We start from the raw sequence: 23532 nt of genomic DNA, 5'->3' as shown, positions 1-23532 counted from the left end.
AGATACACATCCAAACCCCACTAGACGGGAATCAACAGTAGATCAGTTATATTAAGCACATAGATTCAAGCGCACTAAGCGATAGAAATAAAGATTTGAATATTGTGGTGAAGACAAAAAGGTAGCACATAATGCATGTTTTAATGTGCCATTGAATTGAATCATAGTTTTTAATCAAGGTTGACTTTTTTTCTGACCAACAAAAAGGCACTTTTCTGATTACAGGGGGGAAATCTGATAACAACAGAATGACAGGACCCCAGAAAACACCATGGCTGTCATTTAGAACTTGTCTTGACAGGGGGTTATACTGGAAATGGATTAGGTCAATTTGGCGTACAGCATTTATATCAGAATAAACATGCCCTATGGAGCTTATAAGCAATAGTCTTTGCATTTTAAATAATTTCTTGCTTAAATTCAAACATTGTGTTTCGAAGTCTTCGGGTTATTTTGAGGCTGTACATTACATTATTTTGCCTCATAATCAATCCTATTTTCATTTTATCAGGACTGCAATGTAAAAACTAATGAGTAACTAAGTACAGTGCTCTTAATGTTCTTAATCCGTGTTACTTAAACCAACTTGATTTAAACCTTATAATCTTTTGTTCAGCTTCAGGGTTTTATTTAAAAGTCTCTCAAAACACAAAAGGATTTCCTCTTAGTTTCCAGTTGCATTGACTCATTCTTCTTGGTAAGATAGTTATAAATAGTTTTCTTCTGAGCTTTGATGTATTTCTTTGTTCGGTCAGATGTTTGTCCATAAGTTTCTGAGAGTTCTTTTTTTATCTCTTGATTTTTTAATTTTTATTTTGTGTTTGTCAAGGCTGACCACTGTTCGTTATTAGGCTGAACCGATTTCCTCTTCATCTTCCTCAGAGTCTGCATCATCATTGTAGAAATGAATTGTAGCTTGTACTGGAAAACTCGCCAGAACCTTCTCTCCGATGTTATTAAGAAACTTTTGAGATTTGGACTTGGGCAAATAAAGTCTAATAAGAAAACATATTTTAAGAGAAAAAGTAAAACTATGTTTCACTTTCCTAGCTAAGCTAGCTTGTGTATTAAAATCTCTTTTTTATCTTTCTTTGGAGAGAGAAAAATCCTAGCGTTCCTTGTCTTTTAAAATAAAAGTTGCTAACTAAGAGGTACTGTTGATTTTAAGTTCCCTCAGTTGCTTTGAGCATATTGTGTATTGGATTTATCTAAGGTCCCACCCTGATAAAGTGTTGCCAGGGCAATCATGGCTGCTTGAAATGTTTTGGTTTGGTTTGGTTTTTAGCACAGTTCAGAATGGAAGTGTCCTGTGCGACTGGGGGAAGTTTGAGGAATGTTCTGAGATTCTGGACTTCAGATTAAGACACCAGGTTAAGATTGGGCTGGGTTGCCTGTTGCACAGAGGTTGACCTTAGTGGGTTTTGTGTCTTCAGGTGGAGGAGGAGGTGTACACTGAGAGAGATCTATTTTGAAATTCATATTGTTTTGTATTGAAATAATAAATGTCTTAATTTACATTTCAAGTTTTCACCAGCTTTCCCACCAAAGTAAAACTTAGGTGCTCTGTATACATATGTATGTGGTTTGGTGAGCATATGTATGTACATCTCTTCCTCTTCATTCCACTTTGGCCAGTTTTCAATTAAATTTGATGGTGATTAATGGTCACACAGACTTCAAGCTTCTACAACTTTTATAAAAACAAGTGCTTGTAAAGAAGAGGGATATTCCATTAATTTTTCTCCTCTAAATGAAAAGTCCAAATCAGGAGTTTCTACATCATTAAGCCTTAAAGAATCCAAATGTTGGTGAAAACCTTTACAAATCCTCCAAGCATAGGAAAAATGTTACCTGGAGTTCAACTTTTAATAAGTGCAAATTTAAGCAAGCTCGACGCAGATCTGTAACAAGTCACATTACATTAGCAGCTGTTCACATTAATTATTTGGACTTTGTGGGCTTGTTATCATATTAATAAATGTAAATGTAAGTTAGGTAAGATAGAAGAAGATTGTTTATTTTAAGATTACTTTTTTCTTATTTTCATTATTAGCATATTGTTTCAGGTTCTGTTCAGCCTGGGCATCTTTCCTTGTGGAGGGATAAAAGTCTATGGAGTCTGTTGAGTAGTTTAACTGCATTCCTAAAAAAAGATATTCCAGAGACAAACTGATACTTTTCCCAAGAGGGACTATGTCTTGTCTTGGAAGGTGTCACTTTTTCTGTATCAAGTGATAGGATTTAACTCACCTCACTGGATGTTGAAACCCCAGGGCTCCTTTTGGTCTAAAATTTATTAGCTGACCATCCAGTTCTGACTGTAAAGAGACATATTTATTATTTAGAACAGGCTAAAAATGAAGATTTCACTTTTTTCTTCTACAGGTAACTGTAAAATTCTAGAGTAATGTTGCTTTGTTTGCTGTGCTGCATGTTGTTTTACTCTAAAAGTACTTCAGAGAATATATGTGCCCACAGTCTGCCAATAGTTGCACATTTAAGAAAGCATTTGAACTTGTACATTTTATGAGCCATAAAGCCATGAAGTTGTACATTTTGCTTAAGTCCTTACAGAATATCTATAGCAACTGGTGAGCTAATAACACCACCAAATGGAAGCTCAGTGATTGAAAATCCTTTTTCTTCCAATTGGTTTAAAGGATTGGGAGGTTAGGGTTTTATAAAATACCTCTTTAACTACACTAACCAGTAGTTTGGAGTTGGAATGTTCAAGTCAGTGAGCTTAATTGTAATCAGAGGTCACAGAAGCACGTTAAGAGTCCAAACAGTAAAATTAAGAGACAACTGGTGTGTCATATTTCCATGCAAACAGCAATAAAAACAGCAAGCATTTTTGATACAACAGAGTATGTAGCAAAAATATATTTTAAATATCAAAATTAAATTTAGCACAGAATAAATTCCTTCAAATTAAGGTGACAATATAAAACAATAATTTGCAAGTGTTAATGTTACTAAATCCTATTAGGATTATAAACCTGGAATGTAAATCTGGAAGCATCTCCCAAAGTCACTGAGCCCTATCACTTCGTCTTATAGGCATGTATTCTCTTCCATATCTTAAAACAAGACGACTTCTTTTTTCCTCCTATTGCTATAAACTTGATGGTGCATAGAATAGGAAGATTTATCTTTGCTATACCAGAACTTCTAGTGAAGAGAAGCTAGAAACCGTCCACTCTGCTACAAACAGACAAAGATGACTTCTGCCACTTTCAGAGCAATTCATCTATCTTTCTGAGGAAGTAGGTTTCAGCATGGATATTTTGTTGGGCCCCAAAAAGCCCTTGGGCTATGGACTGAGCAAGGGGTCCTGGAGAATTCTCTTTGTACCTTTTACGTTGGCCTGTTTCTCTCATACCCGCCTGTTTGTCTTGTAGCCAAAATTATTTGTCTTCAGGCTGTTAGGGTTTTGTTGAGGTTTTTTGTGTTTAATCAGGAGACTCATTTACTTTGTTTCCACAGTACCTAGTAAAATGGACTCCTGATCTGGCTGAACATTGTAGATGTGATCATAATATCTATGATAAATACCATATGTTATTTTTCTCCTTCCAGATTTGCATTAAAATAGTCTTTTTTTTATCTTTATTGACCTGTATTTTCTACTGTCTCCTTTTTGGAATACATATTGGTTTTTAATAATTATATATGTAATAATACATATTGATTAAACACACATTATATGCTTTTTCTTTTTAGACTGTAATATAGCATTTCTAAAAACCAATTCTGATAAAAGCCAAGTAATTGCAAAATCTAACTTGGCTTGCATACTGCAGAAAATCTTCAGTGTTAATTTGTATTATGTTTTAGATATGGCCATAATAACTTTAAATTACTTTTCATGGCTTTTCTTTGGGCATAAATAATGATGTATTTGAATTTAGGTAGTAGGAAGAGTGATACTTTTCATATAAGGAAAAGTATATTATGTATCGGTAACTATAGGGTATATTGTAACACATGTTCTTGGTAATAGAGGTGAAATTATTAGTTTAAATTTTTTTACCTGTACTTTTATTTTTTAGTGCTTTGCTCTGCATCTTTCAGTTTCTCAGGATAGATTCTTATATGTATATTCCTAAACATTTTTTTTTTAATTACACAGAGGATATTGAAACTTTTATTTGTTTCACTCTCCAGTGTTTGGAGTGTCTACCAATCTGTAAAGCATTGGCATTTGTATGTATACATTGCAGAAAATAAAAGTAGCCAGCATGCAACTAACTAGTAAAAACATTGTGCTCAACCCATCTTGGAAGGCCTTCCGCTAGAAACCTCAGTAATTTTGCTGAAGAAGGTACCTCTTGCCTTCCACAGCTGTGGGATGTAGGTATGCATTAGGGAGCACCTCTTCCCACCTATGCACCACCCAAAGTATCCAAGCGTCTTTTCTCAGTTGTCGTGACCCTGTTAAAAAGCATATGAAAGGGCTCCTGAAGCCCTCCTTCAGCCCTCATTAGGTCCCAAGCTACAGAGGCATCTAGGATGCTGCAGCAGTGTGGATGGGCCATAAGTTATGGATGAAAAGGATCTGAAAAGCTTCTGGCAGGAAGGAGAAATATTAAAAAATTGAATTGTTTCAGTTATACTTGGCTTGAAACAATGCCAGGCTGTTAGCATGAATGTGGAAAACTTCATCTATCGTTTGTTTTTCTCGCACCAGTGGGCAGAAGCCCAAGTGTGAATTAAAACTTTTGAGCTGGTTGAATAAAATTTTCTACAAAAAATAACCTCAGTAATAAATCACAACTTCCTGATTTCAGAAACCTTAGTTTTTCAAAATCATCACTGTAAGCATATACTCTCATGAGAGTAAGACGTTCTTATCCTTAGCAAATTTACAGGTGCCTCTGGCAAAGCTTGCTGGGAACACTGCGGGGAAGGACATTCTTCCACAGGCTTTCCCAATGTGGCTGCCAGGAGGAGTGTGGCGCTCCCTCAGATCTGTACAGTTACAACCTCCATCTTCAGCAGACAAAAAGTACAAGGTAAAAATGTGTTGCACATGTTAGAATATAGTAGAAATCATGAATCTTTAAAGACTTGCATAAGGAGAGTCGTTGTCTTAACCTGCTGAGCCTTTGGTAAAAAGTTGAAGATGTAACTGTGGATCGGATGCTGCAAAAACTTGTGCAGGTGCTTAAAACTAGAGCATGGGAGTAGCACCATTTCAATACACTTTTTAAAGTTTGCAGCATCAGGACCTATGTTGAATGTGCTTCAGTCTCTCTCTATTTTTGTTCTTTGAGCCTAACAAATCTTCCTACATAATAATCATGGTGCCTTTCAAAGGCACTTGGCAGTAAGAGCTACTTTAAAATCCAATTTTCTGTTGATTTCCTAGCTGGATTAGCTATAGCAACATCCCTCCCAAAAAACAATCAGTAAAATTGTGCACCCGAAAGTATGTTTTAAATTTCATCTTAAAGTCATTTTCACTCAAGTTCTCCCTATATGCAAAATATCACATACCGATTGGGCCTGGAAATTTCAAACTGAGGATATTCTTATTTTTATAATCAAGTAAATAAAAATTGCTGTTAAAAAGAGAGTTTTGAGTAAGCAGTGCATTCTGCAGCTCTTTAAGAACTGATAATGATTCTGTATCTGATACAAAATTAGAGATACTCTTAACCATTATCATGTACAGAACACTGTAATTTGAACCATATTTTATAACACTGAAGAAATGCTTGAAAGAAGAAATGAATAGATGACCAAGCCTCACTTCCTGTGTTCAAATAGTTTCAATTTCTGCACCTGTTTTCTATAAGGATTATTTTCTCCAGAATTTAGTCTCACCATTTGTTGATTCTCTGTCATCTCACTGTCTCTTGCTGTGAGCATCCAGGGCCTCCATAAAGCAGGGCTGCTGAAAGATTAAGATAGAATAGTGCTCCCACAGTTAATTCTTTGTGGTAATATCCGTACAGTACAGCTCCTTTTGTTAGATTCTGTTGGTATCTTTTGAAATAACATGTTTTTTTTTCTTTTCAACACATTTTGATTTGGTGAATCTGATTTCTGTGGCAGTATTAGTCTGTCTTCTGTCCATGATCTGATTAAACAAACTAGACAACGGCTCGCAAATTTTTAACTAAGGTGTCATTTCCCTTTAAGATTTCACAACTGAAAGTGACTACATTGAACTCCAAATGATGATGCAATTAATACTGAAATCTTTTTATTTATGCAGCACTGCTACAAAATAAAAAGTAACCCTCGCTCTCGCACAGTATGTCTAAACACAGATTCCATGTCATCAGTGAGTGGCTAGTTATTTACTGAGAAAGCAACTCCAGCATTAAACTGACCTGGGCAATCTGATCTAATTAGCTGAAGGGAGCATGTGCAGTGGTGGATGCTACATCTGCCTTTCCTTTGGTGTGGGGGACTACAGTTATGGATGCTCTTTTTTACAGTACTTTCCATTTCTGCTGCTGTGTAACGGATCCATACCAGTAGGCAAATGGAAAAGTGCTTTCAGATATGAAAGGTAAATACACTTAAAAAAAATAAATCAGTTATCGCAACCGTAATTTTAATTTACTTCCTTTTATAAGTAAGTTCTGAAATATTTGACTGAAAAGGATAAAATATTGGCAAAACAAATAAAAAACCTGTTCCAAGTGAAACGTTTTCAGGAATATATTTTGCCCTTTACTTCTAAAGCTGGTAATTGTTTCTTGTCTATTCAATGCCAAAATCCTTATATTCAAATGATACTTACAGTCAGAGTTTTGAAAGGAAGGTTGCTGAAAAAGTCTCGCTGCGCCTGCCTTACCTCTCTGGGCGCTCCCTCGGCCGGGGTGGATGCTGCTGGTGCTGGTGCCGCGGCCGCCAGGCGCCCCGGGAGCGGTGACAGATGCGCCCCGCTGCAGCCTGGACTGGGAGACCTCCAGCTGCACCCTCCATGGCATTTGGTGGTCTAAAACTTGTGGCAGGCTGGGCGCTTGCCTGGGCCTTTCAGCCCTTCCTTTATCTTAACTCCCAAAGAATACTTTACCTAAAACAAACACGGCCTCAGGTAAAAGGAGAGCAAGGTCCTTAATGAGATTTCTATTGACTCCCCCAAACAGTTCACAGATAGGGCTCTCACGTTGGCAGGCTGTCCTGGGGAGAGCACTGTTAGAGAAACAGAGGCTTTTTGTTAAGTTTAGTTAGCAAATCACATGGAAAATAATCTGTGCCCTTTATCTTTCACTGCTTTACAAACTCCCTATTTGCTCTATATGAAATATATGATGTAAATACTCTTTATGCATGTCTTGGGAAAATTCATCAACATCCTGTCCTAAAAAAGTGTAACAGAGACTAGAAGAGAATTTTAAATGTAAAATAATTTTTTAAATTACTGAAGTCTTTTCCATGTCCTAACTTTAAAAAAGATACCAGAAATGAGTGAAGGTGAGAGGATTTAAAGACAGCCCTGATGACTTCCTCAATACTAGAGAGATGTTCCTTTAATTGCTATTTGATGGATGGAGAAGAAAGCTTATGCCAAGAAAGAGTACTTTGTCTGTCAAATAAGGGTTATGAATGCCATCGCTTTGAGGAATCTTTTATTTCAAAGTATGCAATATATGCTTTAAGCCTGTAAAGACTGAATAGAAACAGCCTTCTTCCAAGGTTTCTTCCCACTGTTTTCATTCGTAGCGTGCATTACTCATTGCCTGTTACATTGTACAAGAACAATTTATTACCAGGCGGGTGACATTATCTGATTTTCATTGTTGTGGTTCATTGGTACGGTTCACTTTGTTTCCTTTATTACTGCAGAGATATAGGAGGATTATAAGAACCTAAAGCTGAATTCTCTTTCCACCAGTGCTGTTTACACATTGACATCAAAGGAAACAGATTCAGCTCCCAAATATAATTGGTGTCTACTGTGAACTTTCTTCCCAGAGAGAGAAAAATAATTTTGTTTACTGAACATGGAGTGTCTGTTGATTATTTAGCACAAATTATGTCCCTTCTAGCTGACTTAGCCGAAGAAGCCATCAAAACAGTCAGTCTGAGAGGACACTGAAAATTCTCTGTGGGGGTCAGATCCCTCCAAGGTAAGCCTTGTGGCTCTTTTTCAAGTTATGATCCAGCTGGAGGTAGCACGTGTGCAGTCAGCAAGAAGGAGCTGGACTCACAGATAAAGACCACTGGAGATACAATTTCCCCCTGAAATTGTTCTGAATTAGAAAACATTATATATACACCTTTGCACGAGTAGGTTTTTTTGTGCATTCTACTGATTTTGCTTGAATTTAAATGTTGTTCTTCCAACAGGGAGGAACTTAGGTCAGATTTGAAAGTCAGAGTGATTTTCCTACGTTGATGCAAGTTGTATGGTTGTGTTAGCTACTTGGGGCTCCTAAGACTGCCAGAAGGAATAGTGTAACACAGGTTCTGATGCTTTTGAAGTAGTCTTCAGTAAGTTTCCAGGATTTGATTTGTTGAGGTCCAATTTTTACATTAATTTTTCCTGATCTTTAAAACATCCCTTCTTGCTGTGACAAATAGACACGGTTTAAACTCAAAGGCCAAAGCCATTACATGCTGTTCTGGGAAGCACTGACAATATGTAATAGAGGATTCACAATCTAAATCTACTCTCCCCAATGTTTAAATGTGGTGTAATATTTGTAAATTCGTAACTAAGTAAATAATACTATATCTCAAAGAAGAAAATATATGCACAGTCTCATGAAAATATATGCACAGTCTAATAACTTAAAACATTTCTGTGTCAAAATCAATGCAATTATTAGAATGAAAAATATCCTGAGTAATATTCAAATAACAAACTATATATTGAATAGCAGCATGGGTCCTGAGAAAAAAATGGCAAACTTCTTAAGTAACCTAAACCATAATTAAATATCTTGCTGAATTACAGTCTTAAATACACATATATAATTTCATCAGCTTAGTTTTATTTAGACCTAATTTAATTTGATAGTTGAAAGGGAAGTGTGCATTACACAACTGATGTCTGTGGTCCTGATCTTGCAATCAGATCCGTATGTGAGGATAATTGATTTATAACTCTGGATAGAATCTGCCAACACGGATATTAGTGCAGGACCAAAGCCTGAACTATTAAAGTATAGCTATCCAGAAGATGAAAACCTACCATCAAATAAATCTGTCGATAAAGCCCTGCAAGACCAAATTTATTAAAAAATATCAAAAATATAATTTTGTTAATGAAGCTGTAAGGTAATCTAATGTAATTACATGTAACACCGTAGAAAAGATGTAAGTTAATATTACAGTATTGTACTAATTAATCAAAGCACACAACTTGAACTAGTATTTTCATGGAAATCATTAGCTAAAATCAGATTGCAGATCTGTGGAAAATGGTTTATTCCAATAAAATACAAGCAGCTGTAATAGTGTATGATCTCTAGTTTGGGGGGAAAAAAAAAGCAAAAAAAAAAGCAGCAGTTAGGCCAGTCATAGCTGTCTAATTTTAAGAACTATATTACTTTTTGCAGTATACTTAATTTTAATACAACGTGCTGTATTTGGTGAAGAGCACTTCACAGACTCAGAAAACACTGATTCTGTTACAGATGCTCATCCATTTTTACCAGCAGCCAGGAGTATTTTTCAGACTTCTGATACTACCCGAGGATAACTTTGACAGACTTGATTCTTACGGAGAGGTGAGCCATAAGATAATTGTTTTGTGTTAATTGGAAGACGTTTTTTATCTTTGTGAGAAACCTGTTTTACTCAGTTTTCTCATGGAAGCACTTACGCATTTGCAAGAATAAAGAGCATTCAATATAAATCGGTGTAGTCCAGGAAACAGGATAGCTCTACAGTATTTATAGTTTTGAATAATATCTGGTATTAAACAACATGACATAGGCTTTTGTAGCCACTAATAGCATGCAAAGCTCCTCAAAGAGAAATTGTTGGAACAGTATTCGGTGGACAGAGGGAGGAGGAAACGGAGCCACTCACAAAGCACAGCAAGGCCAGTCTCATAATATTCCTTCAAAGTCAAAAAGAGACATTCATCTATGCTGAGGTTACATGGTAGAGTTGGCTCCCTGTTCTGAGTGTCCTCCTTTGGGAGCCTTCCCACGTGGATTGTTTGAAGAGTTAAGGGAGATTTACCCCCCCCCAGACCAAAGCTGGCCTTTCTCTCCGGGCGGGGGGGATTCTCCAAGCTTGCGGGCAGAAATTCAAAATTTAGCCTTTTCAAATTCTCTTTCAACGAGAGAGAGAGAGAGAGAGAGTTTTCAGCATCTTGCAACATCTTTCTGTAATCTTTTCTCTGTGACAAAAACCCAAGTGTTCTGGGAAGCCTGAGGGCTAATATTACTCACTGTTTCTTTCCAAGGCTTCCTTCCATCCTCCTATAAGGAGGAACTGATTGACATAGTTATTTTAGAATACCTATTTTAGTAAATTTCCTGGTGCATACAAGGCCTTGGCTTCACAATAATAAAGAAAGAATGTTTCCCAATCTAAAATTCTTAACCTTTTAATCAGAGCTTGTCATGATTAAGTCTGAGCTACACTATGATAGAAACTAGAAAACCTACAGCAGCTTTATGGCTTCAAATTATTCTAATTGAGAATGTGCCAACATATGTAGAAACTTGTCTTAAAATGGTGACTACTTTTGCCTGTGTATTGTTCTCCTTTACATTCCCTTGCATCATGAAGTTTTGACTCAGTTTTCTCATTTACTCATAAACATTTCCAGGTCAAGGGGACCTTAAAACCAAAAAGGATCATAATATAGTTGACTGCATTTGATGCCACTACAGGATTAAGTGAAGCATGTTTCTCATCGTGCAAAGGTTATATAAACAGTTGTGTTTTGTGGTGTGCTCTGAAGGTCAGCAATGCAGGTGCTGTTGAACTATTACAGAGAAAGTGAATTCCAAAGTTGAGAGCTTTCTTTTGAGGTTGTATACTTTGCTTGTTTTCTTTCTTTTGATGTGCCTGGGTAAGTCTTTTGACTTCCTGCATAAGATAAAGTCACACAAAGGAACAGTGTATAATGCCAAGTTAGGACCACTGGAGACTTTGTTCCTCTCTCTGTATAATACGTACAGGATATAGCAGCAGCACAAAACTGGTATGTCTTAAGCTTGCGAGGGAGAAGGAGAATTATTTAAATTATTTGACCCTCCAGCAGAAACTGTCACCTGTTTCTGCCATGCATTGTGGAAATCAAAATTATGTCAGCGATTCCTACCATTTCGGATAAGCTTCTGCTGTAGGTGCAGATTTAAAGAAGTAAAAATGTCTGTTGGTACTGGTGGTGTTTTTTTCACATTGATGCCCGCTCGAAAATGTGCAGGGCCAATTTGTTCCTTTGTTTATCTACAATGCCACTGTGATGTTTCCAGAGATCCATTTAGGAAATTGTTCTTTTTAGAATACCTATTTCAGTAAATTTCCAAGCACATACAAGGCCTTGAGTTCAGAATAATAAAAAGAATGTTGCTTCATGCCCTGTTCAGGAAAGGGTTGTCACGTATCAGCCAGCTACAACTATTTAATGTTGGCGTCAGCTTCTTTCTTCTAGCCTTCTTGCATTTTTCCTCTTGCCTTTTTTTTCCCTTCTCTTTTCACTCACCCACTAAATGTCTGCTAGGATCAGAGTGATATAGCTGTTCTTTTCACAGAGCTTAATGTTGTGACTACCTTCCATATAAAATATAGAAATTATTTAATAATTTTCGTGCATAGACTTACCAGAGGAGTAATGGATACCTTGTTACCTCTGTTGCATCTTTTGTAGTGGCAAGTTGTGTTTGCAGCACACATGGCACATGCAAATCCTACAGTTTTATTCCCCAACAGGCCTTTATTCCCCTTCACTCTGGCCTCAATGACCAGCTCTGCTGAGCCCTGACTTCATCTTTCTTGTTCGGTGAATCCAATGAATCGGCTGAAATCAAATGCGTCTGTTTATGCCTGCTTTGCACCCTGGTGGCTCCCCTGGAACAGGTGTGGGACCTGAAGACTGGTGTTTTCATCTGGTTCTGTGATGGAGGGGATGCCGCTCCTCTAGGATACCGTGGACCCTGAAATAAGGTCAGGTGGCAGAGTAGAGCTGTTTCTGAGGAAGATGGGATCCTTCCCTGTTGCTGCATGGAAACAAGCAACAAATACTTTGGCTCTCACTGTTTTGCCTACCGGGTATATACTTTTCTGTCACCCACAGCGGCAAGGGCAGTTGACAGGATAGCAAACCGATCTTTTTATAGTGGAAACGTTAAGTTCAGTTCCCTGCATTGCATCCACATTGCAGATGGCACCACGCGTGACACAGAGCTGAAGGGCAGGTCCCGCACCCCTCACCGTGACACTGAACCGTTTGCATTCATCCAAAACCATTGTCCATCAGGACAGCATTGGCTTCGGAGAGCCGAAGCTGCAGGATTCCTTGAGAAGCCAGGTTGTGGTGCCTGGGGCGAGAGAACGTAGGCCGCTCCCTCACCGCCCCTCATGTGGGAGCCGGAGGACAACTAACACGGCGCAAAGAGGCAACCCCCAGGCTGGCTTTTTTTTCTGATTTTTATTCTCTTCACACGTCGCTTCAAAGCATACCTTTGTATTTTCTGCAGCACCAGGTGGTGCTTGGCGTCAGCGTTCACCGCCGGTTGCGCTGCGGGAGCCGCACGCTCAGCCCCTCAACGGCCCCCGCCGGGGTTTAAAAGGGGCGGGGCGCCGGCCGCGCGAGGCCGCCAGCCAATCAGAGCGGCCGGCCGGCTCGCCCAACCGCCTCGCCCCTTTCTCTTTGGCGCGGGCGGGGCGGGGGCTGCCCTCGCGGCCGTGGCTGGCCGTTGAGAGGCCGGGCCGGCGGGGCGGGGCGGGGGGCGCGCGCGCCATGCTGATCACGCTCTGCTACCTCTACCTATGGGCGCGCTGGGGGCCTCGCTCGGCCGCGCTCATCCGCCGCACCGTGCGCCGCCTCCACCGCTCCCGCTGCTCCTTCACCTTCTGCTGCTGCGCCGGGCCCCCGGCGCCCCCGCCTCGGCAGCCGCGCAGGCAGGTGCCGCCCGAGGAGCGAGTCTGCCTCAGGATAGGGAACAAAGTCTTTTTCACGGACGAGACGCAGGTACCGCCCCGAGCCGTGGGGCCGAGGCCTGAGAGGCGCTTCGCCCGGCGGATGCCCGGGGCCTCTCGGGCGGGGAAGCAGCCGTGTTACTGTGGCAACGGCGAACCGCCTTCCCCGCCGGGCGCCGGCGGAGCTGTGCGGCCGCCCCTTCCCCCACGGCGCCCGGCCGCGCCTCCCGCGGCGGGAGGGGAGGGGAGGGGAGGGGAGGGGAGAGGCGGCGGCGGCCGTGGGCTGAGGCGGCGGAGCCCGGAGGGAAAGGGGAGCAGCGGTTGCTCTTTCGGCGCGTGACAGCGAGCGTGTCAGTGGCGGGCTGGGACTTGCGGTTGAAAAAAACGCCTCGTGTAGCTTCCCAGGCCTGTCACAGTCCTGCTTGTCAAGGGTCAGGCTCAGATAAGGCCCAGGTAATTGCCTTGGTAGAAAATCTTGGTACGGTTGTAGCTACCTCTCTTCACTACTATAGGTCGCTGGCTTAGGGAGTGGGCTGAGGAGTGTGTTTTACCACACGCGTGTGAGGTGCAGCTTTGTAAGTACAGCTGTGGCAATAGAAGCACTTAGGACAGCTTGTTAGTATTTCCATATTAGTAATAAACTTTTAGCACATGCAAGGCTTTAGTCTAAAAATGTTTGCTGTGTTTGTGCATTCAAGATGTGTGTCAGAGATTAAAAATGTAGCTGAATCTGTAATGGAGTCTGAATTGACTTATGGTTATGGAGAACTGCGGGCTTCTCCCGATACCAAACGTTGTTTCAAGTGAGGAAAATGACATGAAAAACAAGATCTGTGAAAATCCCTTTTTTGCAAAAGGACAGTGAGAGAGGAGGGTGGGGTGAGGCTGTGGTAGCCCATGACAGTGGAAAATACCGTGCCTGAACAAATTACACTTGCCATCTCATGAAATAAAACTGAAAGTAAGTTTGCTTCCGCCTTTCAAGTTTAGGAGTGTAACTCCTCTGGCACCACCCCCACCCCCCCACCCCCCCATCATCTGAATCATTTAAATGAATGTTGGATTTGTCTAAATTTGTTGCTAAATACCAGAATTCCTGTGGATAAGAATCTTCTTGATCTCCTTTCTGCTGATATTTATATGTGTGCTTGTGGAAATTATCTCAGTTGTTTCACATTTCACTTCAACCGGTGTTACTGAAATGTATTTGTCGTTGGCTAAGTGCTACTCTTTAAAAGCAGAGAAGCTTTTCATAAATTCAGTGTGTAAAGAGGATATTTTTCAGTGCAGTGAGAATAAGATCACAAATGCTAATGGTGTTTGCTCAAAAATAGTCTTTTTGCTACGTAATAAGCAGATTATTTCATATTTAAAAGCGATGGTGACAATCTCAGAATCTCTCCCAGGAAAGTTAAATGCATAGTTCATATTTCGATAAAGCTCTTAAAACCAAAACCAAATAATTGTCCGTGTGTTTAGAGGAGTTCGGCCTCAGTTGGCCTGGATTATTGTTTTGTAAATCATATTTCAACTAATTTATGTTGTTCTTTGCTCCACTAATGCTCATTTCTGAAATAGTTTCTCCTTGGTCCTTGCACAGTAAGCACATTTTTTTCTGTCTGCAATGTTATTCATGCAGACTGACTTTATAAGCTTGTCAGTTTATTTGTGTTTATTGGGAGTTGGGAAACCCTCTAGGGAACTGTAGTTTGCCTTGCAGTTTGGCATAAAGTCAACGCTATTACTCAAACTGTGTTTTGTCTCTTGAAAATATGTATTGAAAGTTACCAGTTGCTCTGAGAATCCCTGTGGAAGTTGCCTGCCACACTGCACCTCGGTAGTGTGGCATATAAAGGCTCTGATCTGGCTGCATTAAAGATAGAGACAGCATCACTGAGGAGCTCTCTACATCATCTGTGAACACTGTGAAGAGAAAAAGATTAAGTAGCATGCTTTTTTGGCTTCTAGGAAGCTAGCTGAGCTGCTTTGCTTTCCGAGTAGGTATAACTGCCTCTGGACTGTGGTCAGTAACTTCCTTAAGATAAGATACCAGCAAATCATAAATCGTAACCTGTGAAGTTTTTTTGTTTAATCTTTAATCAGATTGGATGCTTAAGATAATATAGTGCTTCATAAGTTCAGTTAACTTTCTCATGGAAGGTAGCAATGTTTACCCTAGCAGCTGCTCTGCTCAGTAAAGCTGGTTCAATTGGCAATCTATCCCCATAGACTTAATATTGTGCAGTTTCATTTTAGATGTGGAGTGATGTACACATTTAGTGTGCTATGGGGAAATTCTCTTATGTTTCCACATAAAATTACTGAAGATGTGCAAAGCATGTGTTTCTAGTATAGTAGTAGCAAAATATCTATTTCTAATGTTTGCCACTTTTAAACTATGACAAAAAAATTAAGTTCAATGCAATATCTACATAAAAATTGATGTAATATGGTGTGGGATCAGATTATGTATTGCGAAGCTTTGAGGTTCTTAAAACTGTTCTTCGGTCTACTGATTCCAGCTATTGAGCTTTATTTGCTCATTTGTGAGGACAAGAGAGGGAACCGTCTTTATAATTTAATGAAGGAAACGTTTGTACAATGGTCTGCTAAAGTGGATAGACTACCTTATGGACAAATGTATTTTGAATGAGTTTTTTCTTTAACTCTAAACTTAGAGTTACATACTGAATGAGTAATTTTGGTGCAAATGCATGAGGACTTAATATATTAAAAAAAAAAAAAAAAAGTACCCTCTCCTTTTATTTCAAATTTTTTTTTTTAAGATTTTTCAAATCACTTTTTAAAGAATTTGTCCTGGGATTGTACATGTCCGCAAAATATAACTGTCTTTATATAACTGGCTTTACAAAGGAAGTCTTGAAACTTTGTAAATTAGGTCTAAAAATTAAACCTGTGTAGTATATAGTTCTTGGGTCACTTGTGGCTCACAGTTCGGTGGGTCTTTTGGCAGCTGGGTATAGAGACAGTGTATATGACTTAGCAGCAAGTCCCTTGCCAGTCCCTGCCAAGTAGCGGACGGTGCCCTTCAGCCACCAGAACTGAGACAGCAGGGCCATGGGTTTGTGTAGTCAGGGGAGAAGAGGGAAGGAAGGAAGAGGCAGGGTGAACTGCGGTGTGAATGGGAGAGGAGGATCGGGTTGAAAGAGGGATGTTGCCAGTGGCAAATGGCCCACAACAGTCGCAGTACCAATGGCATAGTGGTCTCCCGGCCCCCTCACTTGTGCACTCATCCTGTAAAGCTGAAAGGTGGAGTCTGAATTGGCTTAAAAGCTTGGTTGTCACTTTTAGTTTTATTTTTAATGTGTTCCTGCTTAATGCTTCAGACCTTTACCCCTTTTTTCCCTCATGGGGAACGTGAAATGGTAGAGAACCTTTATGTAAGGCTGAAGGGTCACATTTGAATTTAGGCTGGACATAATTTAAAAATGAGTTATGAAATCAGGTGCGTTCTATACAGACTTATTTTTCTTTCCTGTCTCTTTCAGTTCCTTGATGACTTAAACAGATGGAGTTTGCTTCTCATTTCTCCTATGATTTATCCTGATAAGTTACTTGAAGCAGAACATATAGCTTTTGTGACAGAAAGCATTTCAGCTCAGACAGATAATTTGCAGAAAGTGCCTGGCTCTTCAAAAGAGGTAAGTAGTTCTCTTTGTTTCTTGCATAGAAAGTAGTACAGATAGGTCATTTGGTAGGTATAAACCTAAAACACTTGAAGGAAAAAAATCAGTGGCAGATAGATTGTGATTTTTTTAGTAGCACACTTCCCTGGCCATGGATGGTGACTGCAGAATTCCATTGTGACTTTGGATGAGGCATGTATGGTTAGATACACTGAATAGGAAAAAAATGCTTGAAAGCTGTCATCCTAAGGCAGATCAGAAGTCCATGTAGCTCAGTATCCTGTTTCTGACACTAGCTGAAACAAATGCCTCAGTAAGAATATAGAGAGCAAGCATATGTTAAGATTTCTGAAAAGCTCTTCAAGCCTCCAGCCAAGCGGTTGTGAAAAGTCGTAATTGAAATAGAAGTCTCTCTTGGAAGCTTCCTTTTGTTGTGATTTATAAGTACAAGTTAAAGTATTATACGTTTGATTGATTTTGTCAATCTGCAGAAGTAAGGCCAAAATCAAGTTTTTAATCTCTTTGTTTTTCTATAAAATGCAGTGGGGGAATGGCAATACTTCTTGGTTGGTATTTTATAAATTGTGTTTGCCTTTTAATGCGTAATACTTACAAAATGTTATTGAGGCATCCAAAGATATAAATTAAACTAGTATTGAAATCCTTATGGCAAGCATACTCACAAAATGTCCATGTCCTAGATACTTAGAAATCTAAAAAGTGTCTTCTCCACTAATATATTGAAAGTGCCAAGATGTGGATTTAAAAGATGAGGTTCTAAAACTTGAATTACTGAATGTATAGCATCTCTAAACAGATTATGCATAAAAATAGTATCCAGACGCTATCAAAACTTACTATGAACTTGAGATAGTGTCTCTCTCTCCCCTAAATTTTGTTGGTTTTATAACTTTTTCCTCACAGGAGGCATGCTTGCTTCCTAGGCATCTCAGCTTGGATGCAGGTCTGAAGGGAGTGAAAGGTTGTAACCCAAAGCAAAAGATAAATGTACTTTGCAGGGAGGAAAAATCTTCTAAGCAGTACACGTTGTCATAGTTCCTTCCTAAGGCAGTCAGTTGTTGTGTGTGCTGTATGCTCTCTGTAGTGAAGAGGACAGAATGGACCTCATTGACTGCTGGAAAGAGGAGAAATGGAAAGACACGCATGCTAGGATGTCACTGGGTAGGCAATAATAAAACCTCTGGCCTGGTCGCTGGGGTACCATAAAATCGACAGAGCTCTCCCATTGAACAGGCTATGCCACAGGCTGGCATCACCACCTGGGGGCAGTTGATAAGGTGTCTTCCTGAATGGTCCCTGCTTGGCACCTTAAAGGGCAATCTGTCATCCTTGCTTTTTGGCACCAGGTTTCAAGCTCCTTTTTGGAGTTAAAGGAAACCTGTCACATACACAGGTGCTTGCGGCCTGTCCATTTCCCTGGATGAGGAACATACATATTCCAGGCCACTTGTTCTGGGAGATGATCCAGGAGTCTTCTGCTGGAGTGAACATTGAGAACAGAGTGGTTGGTAAATAGTCTTATCTAACTTGAGTGCAGGAACAGAAGGACAGTTTGGGAATGGGCACAATTACAGATTTGTGCCTGCAATCAAATTTTTAGTACCTTCACACTCCATGGAGGCCTGTCAATTCTAGAACAGAGCATGCATTTGGAGCATATTAGTCTTTGCCCTCTAGAGGAATGGTGTCCAGGTGAAGTGCTGCATCAGGCAAAATCATTATCTCCATGAAGCTCAGAGTGTGAGGACTGGAGACACTGAAAGCTTGTTGAGAACTCTGAGATCTTTTCTGCTGAAGTCTTGACTTCGTGTTTCCTTGGAGCACACAGGAAGTAGCCACATTAGCTGGTTTGTAAATGTTTTTATTGCCTTTGATGTAAAGACTGTGGAATCCATCCAGGTGGGGGCTCTGCTTCTAGGAGATAAACTAGATAGAATACCTGCTGTGCTCCCTACGTTGTCTCAGAGCGCACCTGGGGGGTGCTGGGCCAACTTGGACAGAAGGCTAAGGGAGATTTTTTTTGTAAACTTTACTTTTTTTTGTAGCAGAGAGGTCCACAAAAACGTCTGAGTTGAAGCTCTGGTTTGTTGTTCTTTTGGGATTTATTGTTCAGTGGAGTTTTTTAATCTTGTTGGTTTTGTTTGCATTTTCTTTAGAATGGAAAATGTTTGCGTTCTTATGTATACGTTAATAATTAATATGATTTGTCAAGCTCAGAAGTGATAGTCCAGGCAAAAGATCGAAACTAAAGAGGAAAAGGACTGCTGTTTTATTTTGTTTATTGTTCTCCTGTGTACATGTCACTTCTAGCAAAGTGCTTTTAATTCTGCTACCTCTGTCAGCCAGCTGTCGACATAGACAGGAGCTGTAAGAACAGATTGCTCCCTGTGACCTATGATAATTTCTAGACAGAAACCCCATTCTTTGTAGGGCTATCAGTGATCTGTGACTGGTTTCTGTTGAAACTGAGGTGGACTCAGAAAGCAGGAGTATAAATAATTTCTCATATCTTACTGAGACCTGGCCTTTAATTTTGTATTCTGACAAAATTTTGATGAAGATTTCTAGCTGTAGCAGGAAAGCTTGGCCTGTTTGAAAATATTTTCTGAGGATTTTTGTTGTGCTGTGAAGAAAGTCGTTGTTGCATGAGCAGGATTACAGGTCATACGTCTTGGCAACAGCCTTACTTTGCAAGGTTCTTTTGTGTATTCACTTTATTCGCACTAGACAGCAATAACTACTTTTTACTTGTTAGGATGTCTAATGTTTTACTTGATGCCATGAAAAAAGGCTGAAGACCATCAATATGCCCTCCTCACAGTTTCCAGGTGATGTGGGTGTTACCTGCTTGTGCCTGTTCTCTGGGTAAGAAAGGATATCTAAATACAGTGAGAGTCTCTTACCCTCCACCATAGAGACTAGCCCAGAGTCATATGCTGAGGAAAATAGAGAAGGAAGCTGGTATTATAAATATCACAATAATCATAAATATCATAAATGTATCTGCCATGTTTGTCACTGGTGATCGTGAATTGCCAACAGCAGCAGGCCCTTAGAGTTTTATGCCTTACAACTACAACTGGACACTTCCATTAAAGCTGTGGATGTTGTACCAATAGACTAAACACAATTGGGAATACCTTCCATCTGGAAAGCGATGGTGTTGTCCAGGTCATCACTCAAGGCAGTTGGTTGGGGCAATTCTGCCTGACTTGGTCACAGACTTCCCTAGTGACAGTGGGATGAAGTCTGACTGATGCTCCAACTACAGTGATTCAAATCTGTCAGGGTCTGGCATAGCTATCTTCCAGAAGGAGATTTTATTTTGCTTCAGAACAGGTCAATACTAGGGTGCCCAGAAATATATCCTGTAACTTCAGAGCTGGTATTTCTTTGTGGTACAGTCATGGAGATGACCTTTCAGAAGGTCCTGGAGGTAGAAACTCACTGTTGTTGCTTTTACTAGTGAGTGGTTATGTCCAGAAGTTCAGGACCTGACTGATACACCTGTCATGAATTTGAGGGCTGGCTCTCACAACTGTGTGTCCTGGTGTGGCTGGTTTGAAGCTGTTACTTTCTCTTGTGTTACAGAGTTGGAATTTAACCTATCAGTTAAAGCATGCAGCTGACCTTGTGGTAAACACCAACACACTACCCACACACTGCTATCTTTTTCTCTTTTTGAAACTGAGTTTGTTCACTAAGAGTTGGTATAGGTGATGTATCAGAAGATACCCAGCCAGTTTTCTTGTTAGGTATCCAAAGGCCGCCAATATGAGTAAGGACTGGCTGGTCTCCTCTGGGTTGCACTAATCAGAGATTGTCTTTGAGAATGATTTAGAAAGGACATGTGATCATTAAGGTTGTATGAAATCTGAGTTTCTTCTTCTTGTTCCCTTGGGGCATACTGTAAAGTCAAAAGTTGGAAATAGATTTTTTTTTAAATATTATGTAAACCACTTAACTGCGGTAGATAAAAAGGTAATTTTAGCTGATGGTCTAATTATGAACAAGTAAAATATCCAAGAGCTCACTCTCATTTTGTGCATTCAACAAAAGTGTTTTTTCTTACTGTGTTTAATCAGTGTGTTACATCTTGTGTGTAGTGATAAAAGGGTGAACTTCATGGAAGTGGTTTGGTGATGACAGTGTCAAAGTGCTGGAGTTGCTATGTGGGAATTGTGCTTTGCCTCTCGGTGTTTGGAACATATTACATGGCAAAGGTTAATTTTTTTTTTTTTTTAGGTCATGAAAACAGATGGTGCTTCATTGTCTCTAAAAATGCCTTTACAGGAGAACAGTTGGTTTGTGTATCCTATGAAGGATAAAGGCTGTGGTATCAGTCACACAATTTTTACTGAAATCGGGTGCCTTATTTGGTTTTTGCTTTCAGAATTGACTCTTATATCACTGTGTTTGTCAATTGTCTGAATATTGTCTTGTTTGGTACTGTTGTTTTATAAACATAAGGTTTAAAAGGGGTCATTTTCAGTTATGAGTCAGCAGACAGATTTGTAGTCTTTATTAATGTGTCCACCTTTCAGAAAGAAACCAAAACTTTTCACTTTCCCCCCACTTGTTGCTTTTATAGTTAAACTTGAAACTTGTTCTTCAAGAGGGTACGGCTGTGTAGTTTGTGTTTAACAAACCTTATTGAAGAAAACAAACCTAAGTGTGTCACTTTCATAATGCTTCTTTTCTGGAGAACAGAATTTTTGATGTAGATAAGCAGCTTGAATCTTCTGTGTTTAGTTAATGCTTCTGATAGTCAGTGTGTACTTTTATTAAACCCTAGTAGTTTACTTTTGCTCTTTTTATCAGCATTCTTTTTAGAATTTGTGCTGAAAGCTATGTCTTGGAAATAAATACAAATAGAATTTTACTTATAGAATGTGATAATGCTCTCCTGCCTTTTTGTGTGTTGCTTGAAGCTTTTATAGCCTTGATCTTTGGGGAAGATGTATTTGTACTCCCAGTTTGCTTTCAACACTTAGCCTGGATGTTGCTTTGTTTACTTCCCTCAGGACTGAATCGTGTAGCGGGTATTGCTTGCTACCCTTCCTCAGTAGGTTCTTTTGGTTGTATTCAGTCTCATACATTGACCTTTGTAGTCATGAAGGGTGCGCTTTTGTGTGAAAGGAACTGACAACTGAAAGCCTTCTCTAGTTGAGATGTGCTGTCTCATGATACTATTAAATGTAGTAGCTGTTTTAAACACATCAGGCATCACAGAAACAAGTCTTAAAAGTGATTCTGGCAATTTAGTATTCTGTAATCCTGTTAGCTACGCTTTGTTTTTTTTTTTTTTTAAAGTACTTTTTTTAAAATTACTTCCAGTCCTTGGGTTTGCCAGTTGTGCCATTTTGACATAAAGTCCCTTTGTTGGCTCTGCTACTGTTTTGCTGCTTTTTAATAGCAGAATCCTTCGGGAAGGAAGGGCAGTTTTTGTTTGCAGTTCATCTTGCAGACTCATAATACTGTTGGTATTTTGATATTTTTCTGTAACCTTTTCAAACTGAAAAACACGTGTATGCTTTATTCTAGGTTGTGAAGTGGTCAGACTACTGTTCACCATTGGCCTATAAAGCTGGGGAGCCTTATAAGTTAATTGCTGAAGCAAGTGTAGATAATTTCAGTAACCTTGGTATAGCATTCATGGAAGACAGGCTTCAAATGGATAATGGAATGGTGCCACACAAGATTGTTTGTAAGTATCTTCACAAATTGTTTTTAATGGTAGATCATGTTTATTTCATGGTTATTTTAGGACTGTGCATATAGTCTTTATACCTACATAAAAACCCATGCTTTTATTTTGGCACAATGTTTTCTTCCTCTTGTCATTCTAGGCAGTTGATCACTCTGTAGCACTACCGTATTTTATACTGAATGCTGTCAAATATAGAGATCCTTGAAAAGTTAGACTACTTTTTCTGTGAGTTTCTCTCCTTACAGAACGTCTTACAAATACAGCAACAGAAATAAAAGAAAAATGGATCAAAATATTTTTTTAATAAATCCCCCTCTTTTTCTTTAATGCCTCATAAGCTACTGCCAGTAATTAATCTTGGTATGATGAGATCTCCAAGTATCCAGGATGGTGTTTAAGCTTTTGCAAATGCATGAATGCATAAATGTCACAAAGGTGAAGTTAGAAAATATTGTTTCTGTAACTCTTGTCTGTTAGATTAACTAATCTATTTGAAAAAAAAATACAGAAGGTTTTAGGCAAATGTTCTTTTTTTTCAGATTTGAAAAAAAAGTGTATTCAAAGCTAAACATAGGTTGAGAACAATTTCTGTAACTTGAGCACCTTAATCCTTTAGAACACTGAGAGAAAAGCTCACAGATGCTTTCTAAACAGGGAAAGGGATAACCAGGGGAAGGAGGGTCGTGTCATTGCTAATTGAATTTTGAATTTTTGGTGGATGGTTTATTTCTTTAGGGGGTGATTTTAATGATATCAGAACTATGTCTTCATTAGTTTAATAGTTTCAGCTAAGGCAGGAAGGGAGTTCATGGCTAATTCCACAGAGAGGAGAAGGAAGTAGTCGTGGTTGCACTTGTAACACCATTCTTAAACAGAATTGTTGTCTGGGCTGTGGGAAGTCCAAGCTCCACCTCCCTTTGCCGCATGAGATTTGAACTTCTTTTTTTCCAGCACTGTTCTAAAAGTGCCATAATATGCAGTCTGTAGGGTATTGTAGAGTAGTGAGCTCTTGGGGGTAGAGCCATGCTTTTTTGGTTTTTGTTGTTGTTGTTGTTGGTTTTTTGGTGTGTGTGTTTGTTTGTTTGT

General features: G+C 39.4%; 2 protein-coding genes across 6 annotated transcripts in view; one reads left to right on the top strand and one right to left on the bottom strand.

Annotated features, from left to right (window-relative positions):
* Nucleotides 1-6942, bottom strand: RIPPLY3 (ripply transcriptional repressor 3). 2 transcript variants are annotated; one of them, XM_087756302.1, is made up of 5 exons: nt 6812-6942; nt 5830-5899; nt 4275-4344; nt 2251-2314; nt 1-995 (listed from the first exon to the last, which is right to left on the bottom strand). In XM_087756302.1, the coding sequence occupies exons 1-5, from the start codon at nt 6940-6942 to the stop codon at nt 848-850; spliced, it is 483 nt and encodes a 160-aa protein (XP_087612428.1). In that variant the 3' UTR covers nt 1-847. The 2 variants fall into 2 exon arrangements, with proteins under 2 accessions (XP_087612428.1, XP_009471840.1); XM_009473565.2 differs by lacking the exon at nt 4275-4344 and having other exon boundaries at nt 2251-2318.
* Nucleotides 6943-12597: 5655 nt separating this feature from the next.
* The window catches only part of HLCS (holocarboxylase synthetase), a 127863-nt gene continuing 116928 nt past the window's right edge, over nt 12598-23532 (top strand). For 2 of the 4 annotated variants that reach the window (XR_015704811.1, XM_087757965.1), the window contains exons 1-3: nt 12598-13120; nt 16578-16730; nt 22281-22443. Coding sequence is in view for 3 of the 4 variants with exons in the window: in XM_087757965.1 (XP_087614091.1) it covers nt 12890-13120; nt 16578-16730; nt 22281-22443 (547 nt within the window). In the remaining variant the exon portion in view is untranslated. Of the gene's footprint in view, nt 13121-13364; nt 13522-16577; nt 16731-22280; nt 22444-23532 lie in introns of those variants that run through there. The other 2 variants (XM_087757966.1, XM_087757968.1) reach the window with 2 other exon arrangements.

This window comes from Nipponia nippon, unplaced genomic scaffold (genome assembly GCF_047370975.1).
Source record: "Nipponia nippon isolate SJK-2023a ecotype South Korea unplaced genomic scaffold, ASM4737097v1 scaffold_2, whole genome shotgun sequence".
NCBI lineage: Eukaryota > Metazoa > Chordata > Aves > Pelecaniformes > Threskiornithidae > Nipponia > Nipponia nippon.
This window is presented reverse-complemented; position numbering and strand designations above follow the sequence as displayed.

Bases quoted from the DNA above. Each gene is read 5' to 3' on its own strand.
- RIPPLY3 (XM_087756302.1), bottom strand. From the start codon at position 6,942: ATGGAGGGTGCAGCTGGAGGTCTCCCAGTCCAGGCTGCAGCGGGGCGC. The intron at 4,345-5,829 runs GTGAGACTAAAT...TACATCCCACAG, and splicing joins TGACAGAGAATCAACAAATG to CTGTGGAAGGCAAGAGGTAC. The intron at 996-2,250 runs GTGAGTTAAATC...TTTTCTTATTAG, and splicing joins GGGTTTCAACATCCAGTGAG to ACTTTATTTGCCCAAGTCCA.